Here is a 6,599-nt window from a genome sequence, read left to right as displayed (position 1 = left end):
CACTTCCATCGTGGAATTTAAGAAGATTCTCGCAATCTGAGTCAATAATACCTTGCAGCGCGCCATCCCCGTTTGAGCACCACTTACGAATGTTGAATCCTCCACGCTGAAGTAAAATTTTAACCTGACGTCTGATCTCAACCACTTCTTCTATAGTATCTCCGCCTCAAATGAGATCGTCAACATAAAAGTCTCTCCTCACGATTTTTGCCCCTATTGGAAATGACCCTTCTTCATCGTACGAAAGTTGATGCATAGCTCGTATTGCAAGAAAGGCGGCAGATTTTGTTCCGTATGTTACAATGTCTAACTTGTATACCTTTACCTCATCGAGTGGGTTCTCCCGCCATAAAATACATTGCAGATATTCGTCTGGAGATGTCATACGTACGCCGATACCGGAAATCAAAATTGCAGATTGTTTGAATGGAAGTTGCAGCATATTTGCCAAGGGAGCGGTTACAAAATTTATTTGAGAGTCCGAGTCGAGAATAGCATGACATGGAACGAAGTCCCCTGAACGATTTTTGACTGAAAGTATAGCTGTAGCAAGCAACACATTACTATTGGCACCCGATTTTGGGGCTTGAGCGACTGTACTTGAAGTTAACGATGAAATGAGTGTTTGCTGTGAAGGGGCTGTAGCTTCAATTGTTGGTAGGTTTGAAGACGGGGATATAGACGAGGTAAGCGGGTTCATATGGAGAAGCGAATTGTGTTTGCCTGGGCAATGACGACAATGCCCAGACTTACACCGTTGTAAACTATGGCCCTTGCGTGGGCAATTTAAGCAAGTTGCAATCGCTTAGCTTCTTTGTAGCGCAAATTCGGCGACAAATTTAAAAATTTTAAACAGCTATTTATGTAATGTTCTTTCGAATCGCAAAAAATGCAAAAGCTAGAGCTACTTGAGGATGCTACCAAAGCGTTTCTAATACCTTTATTTCCATTCGAATGCTTGCCAATCTGATTGCTAAGTGTTTGCGTAGCACTTTCCAAAATTTCCATAATTCGGCACTGCTTCTTCAGAAATGAGACCATTGAATTCAAAGATGGCAATGTCTGCGTGGGCAAGTCCTCCTCCCACTTCTCCTGCGTCTTCTGATCGAACTTTCTAGTAACAAGATGTATAAGCAAACCATCCGATATTGTTGCCATGGTGTTAAGTGCACGAAGATGGGAATTAAAATTGCCGTACAATTCGCGCAAACGATTGGCTTAACCTTTATCAACACTCTTCAACTCGATAATCACCCTAATGTGAGCCTGAAAAATAAGTAATTTGTTATCAAATCGATTTTTTAATAGGGCCTTTTCATAATTCTCCTCAACCGGTTCTAGTGAGCAAATTTTTTCCAAAGCGGCTCCTTGTAGACTAGCGCGTAAATGTTGGAGTTTCTCCACTTTGCTTAAATCGAGGTCCTTGTCAATAACGCTGCTGAACATGGCAAAAAAATTAGGCCAATCAATGTACGCTCCACTAAATTTCGGTATTTTCAGCTCAGGAAGGCGAGACTTTCTTTGCGACGAGAATAACGTTGTCGGCGATTCTTCCAATGCGAAATGCCTAGCAGTCGATGAATGCCTTGCGTTTGTCTTCCGATGCAAATTGAGCTCACGCGACAGCTTTGCTTTGACTTCTAGGTACACGTCAAAAAATTCTGCTCGGCCTACTCCATCTAGTTCGCGTGGATCAGCTTCTTCGAGAATAGAATGCACGTGGTCAAAGTGGTCGTGAATGCTTTCGACGTACTCCATGTGGACAGAAATTTCAGCTTCATCAAGTTCACCAAGACGATGCGACGACAATGTTTTGTTTAACGCAATTAATTGGTGCTTAATCGACGCATTTTTCCTTTTATTAAACGAAATTGAATCGGAGCTGTTGATCGTTACATCGGATGATGTGTTCTCAATACCCTTTTTCGATTTGCTGCCTTTGGGCATTTTGGCAATACAATTAAATGTGTGCAGTACGACAGATGCGAAGAAATAGGAGTAGCTGCATTATTAGCAGATACCTCCGTTATGCGGTTATGTACTGACGAACGAATTTAATTTATTTACAGTTTCAATAACTGCACTCAAATTTTGGCTTGCACGCAAATGAGCAAAATTTTATTTAGTTAAAACTCGAATAGTTATAACGCGAAAATACTTCTAACCCGATCATGTCGGGGTCACCAATGTTTCGAGGAGGAGCTGTTTTGCACCACCTATGTATGCAATTAATTTCAAATAAAAAATAAGCGCTAAAATGATTTACAACTTTATTGTTTCATGATCGCGGTAGAAGTGAGTTTTTAAGTTGTCACAATATAAATTTATGCTACACTTATGTATGTTGGTACATACTCGTATATATGTATATACAATAAGAATGAAATAAGAAGGAAATACGAAGAATTTTAGTTCATTGAGAGAATTACGGTTGTAGTTATCATCACGCCATTTAGTGATGCGAATATCGAAAATACCAATTAGTGCTGCTGCGAACAAAGAGAATGAATGGTAACAGTAACATATCCATTTTTCTAAATTTGATATATGTTTATTGGATGATTCATGTTGTGAAAGCTTTGGATTTAATTTCCACCATTGACAAAAACCAGAGACAAATTTACTACCACTTTTGTCTCCCTCAGATGCAAATAACCGACGGCAATAACAGTATAATTTCATTGATGATGGTGAATATAACTTCCATTTCCTTAAATATAGGGTTTTTCAATAAGGGCGGGTAGATGTTGAAATGGAATAAAATGGCGTTTGCTGTGTGGCACGTAGCGCCGTCCTGCTGGAACCACATGTCGTCTAGGTCCATATGGTTCAATATGGGCCATAAGAAATTGGTTATCATCGTTGTGTAGCGGTGTTGATGTTGTTGACGGTGACCGCCTCAACAATGTCGTTCGCAAAAAAGTACGGACCAATGACGCCGCCGGCCCAAAATCCACACCAAACGGTAACTTTTTGAGGAAGCATTATCACCTGGTGAACCTCGTGTGGATTGGTGTTTTCAGATATATGGCAATTTTGTCTGTTAACACAGCCATTCATCCAAAAATGCGCCTCGTCACTAAAGATGATTTTTCGCCCAAAACTGGGGTTCTCTTCCAAACGATTCGAAGCCCAGTCAGCGAACAAACGGCGAAAAATGGGCGCAATGCGCGCAACGTTTTCGTTAATGAACACTCATTTTGATAATAAAGTTTTATCATTTGAACGTGCTGTTCAATCGTGTAACTTGCCATGATGATTTGGCATAAACAACTGAATAATAAACAAAAGATTTGACAGATGTCACCAAAACAAAATGGCTGCCACAGGGCGCCAAAATCGACCCGCGCCAATTGAAAAACCCTTTATTTAGTTTCGTTTAAACGAGTAAAACCAAGACGAAGTTAAACAAAGATGTGTTTTCACCTGGTCTTTCTATAGATTCAAAAGGTCCGTCCTTGTTTTGAAATACTTCACTACCCCTTTCGACTATTAAACTTCTAATATGATCTTGCAGTGGTATTGGCCAGTCTGCAGCATCACTGGATAATCAGAAATTTGAAGCAGTATTCTCTTTCTCAGTTTGTTTTCTGATTTTAACAGTGCCATCAATTTTATCGTCCTGTTCTTCATTGTCTGTTACGGCAGAGTTTTTGTTAGTATCACAATCACAAATATCACGATCTCCCAGTATCACGATCTCAAATATAATTGGAAAGACACTGGGCTTGGATAAAATATCCTATGAAATACTCAAAAGCCTACCCAGCATTCCCAGAATCCGACTCGCTTCCAAAAAGGCATAGAAGTGACCGAGTCGCTTTTATACTTTGAACATTTCGCATCTTCGGCACTAGCGTCAGATAATCACGTTTCTGTATTAAGTTTAGACTTCGAGAAAGCATTCGATAGAATCGGCATTCATGTTGGTCTTAACCAACTCAAGCGCTGGAAAACCGGAAACAAAATTTATAAATTCGTGAAATCCTTTTTAAGTAATCGCAAGCTTTCAGTCAGCGTTAATAATTGTAAATCACAGGCTCATACACTCTTTAATGGTATACCACAAGGTTCACCTCTCTCAGTGACATTGTTTACTATAGCTTTTAATGAAATTAGTTCAATTATAGCTTCTAATGCCTAGGTGGAACATGTCACCATATATATGCTCATGATATTTCAGTATTTTCCAAATTAAAAAACCTTAACAAAGTTATTTATACTTTCGTGAACATTTTAAACAGCATAAATAAATGATCAGAAATATCAGGCGCCAACATCTCAGCAAGTAAATGCGCCACTTTTCATATATGTAGAAAACGTAAATGTTGCTTCCCCAGTTTGTCCTTTTCCAATGTACTAATCCCACATTCTAACACACTAAGGATTTTAGACTTAACATTTGACAAAAAACTTCCCTATAAGGAACACTATAAAGCCATTAGAATAAGCTTATTTTTAAGACTTAACATAATTAAATTTTTATCTTCTAAACATTTCCATAATCCTCCACACACACTTGTTAACGTAACAAAGGCCTTACTGTGATCCAAAATTGATTTTAGACTTTGTATTTACGGGCATTGTGCCAAAGAAAATTTCAAGCTATTAATTGCTCATTACCATGCGGCAGCTAAAAGGAGTATCCGCGCGTTTCCATGATCACCAACAAAAGCTGTTCTTGCAGAAGCCGGATTACCGAATATATCCCACAGAGCCAAGCGCAACCAATAATGCTCCTACCCAAGCTTCTTCAATGCAGAAATAAGATATTACATTTGGGTCATGCCGGAATACAAGGCAACGAGTGCGCTGATACCAGAGCCAAAGAAGCCGCCCAAGAACCTCTTCACTTCAGTGCACATTTTACTATCAAAGATAGTACTAATACTACAAATTATACTAATCTCTCTCAACACCACAAAGAAAGTACAATCCTAGTGGCATCGAGCCCATATATCCTACACACATGTCTTCTCAGAACCTCAAGATATTTATACGCTTTCGAATCGGTCACACTATAGCCATCCATGTTCACATGATAAACGGCACAGTCAAACCAGACTGCCCTTTTTGCAACTCAAACGACTACTCGACAACACACCTCCTCGATATCTGCCCTTTCGAATTTACTCAACAACACAAATGACAATAGCATTATCTTAATTTGTAAATTTATTAAACAAACTAAATTTAAACTTTAACACTTTGCGAAAACTATATACATATAAAGTTATACTCCACTCAAACTCGCACTACCCACTAATCTTCTAACACTTCCTCAACGACCCTCTCCCATCCTCTTGTATTGTTACCTATCTATATTATTACTCTAGTTTAAGATACCATAAGCCGAAATCCCTGGCAGCCAGTGCTTATTTCGTAAGTGGAATAGTTATTATTAACTGTTACTCTTTTAAATAAATAAATAAAAAAACTAAGATTGAGTAAGAGGTGTATACAATAAAGTTAATGTGACTGTTGAATGAAAAATGGGAGTCAAAGATCACACCTAGATCTTTGACTTCAAGAACAGATTGAAGTAAAATATTATATTATCAATGCCTAAGATGACTGGAAAACACTTTGAGTTTTAGCGAAAGTGACATGAAAACATTTCTTAATATTTAGCGAGATGTCAGAGTTACTGCACCAGCGAACGAGTAATTTAATTTCTGTTTGCAACATAGGAACATCCCCATATTTTCTAATTCCAGAAAATATTTTCAAATTGTCAGCATATAGAAGAAAGTTGGCAAATGAAAAGCATTTACTTATATCATTAACAAATAGAACGAAGAGAAGAGGCCCTAAAATACTACCTTGTGGTACCACTGAAGATGAAATCAAAGGTTCCGAACATTCACCCTCAATCATTACCACACATCGTCTATCAGATAAATAAGATTTCAACAATTGAAACAAAACAGAAGACAACCAAGTGATACTAATTTCCGTAATAGAATTGTATGAGAAACTCTATCAAAAGCTTTAGAAATTTCCTTACAAGCACAATCGACTGGAAAGCTTTCAGCAAAAATTGAAAAACAATATTCACCAAAAGCAGCCACGTTGGAAACTGTAGGCCTACCCGAGATAAATCATGCTGGTGGGGCGACATTAAGCTCTTAGTCGCAAAGTATGATACATCCTTTCTTTAACAATTCCTTCGAAAAGTTTAGATAAAATATAATATAACCAAGTCATTCACCGAAATTTCACAAACATGTAATTTTTTCTTTTGTCGTTTGTTTTGTATTATTAAGGTGCCTGACGTCACACCTGTCAAAATCGAGAAAAATAAAGTAACTGTTTTGGGAAGACCTGACTTTCTGTATTAAATTGGCCTTGGTAGCGAATGGTGCTTGTTTTAGTTTCTGTGTGTCAAGTGCGCACAGAATAATACACTAGTTATGTAAACTACCGTTAGCTTATTAGCATATTAGACAGTTAATTTTTTTTAATTATAGGAGTTAAAAGCTTCGCGAGCTAAGGTGAGAAGGCGAAGCAACCCAGGATAGCTGGTTGTGCGCTGGGTTTGGGACCGCCTATAATATCCAGAGTGTACTTAAATTATGGGGGGAACACTTCTCGAACTT

General features: G+C 38.2%; 1 protein-coding gene across 1 annotated transcript; it reads right to left on the bottom strand.

Moving 5' to 3' along the window:
• Positions 1-1,218: 1,218 nt before the first annotated feature.
• On the bottom strand, positions 1,219-1,947 carry LOC129250390 (uncharacterized). The gene has a single exon (XM_054890019.1). It carries the CDS (start codon positions 1,945-1,947, stop codon positions 1,219-1,221), a length of 729 nt encoding a protein of 242 aa, XP_054745994.1.
• Positions 1,948-6,599: the final 4,652 nt, after the last annotated feature.

The sequence above is a fragment of the Anastrepha obliqua genome, chromosome 6 (genome assembly GCF_027943255.1).
Source record: "Anastrepha obliqua isolate idAnaObli1 chromosome 6, idAnaObli1_1.0, whole genome shotgun sequence".
NCBI classification, from domain to species: domain Eukaryota; kingdom Metazoa; phylum Arthropoda; class Insecta; order Diptera; family Tephritidae; genus Anastrepha; species Anastrepha obliqua.
The sequence above is the reverse complement of the archived record's forward strand: the minus strand, read 5'-3'. Positions and strand labels throughout refer to the sequence as shown.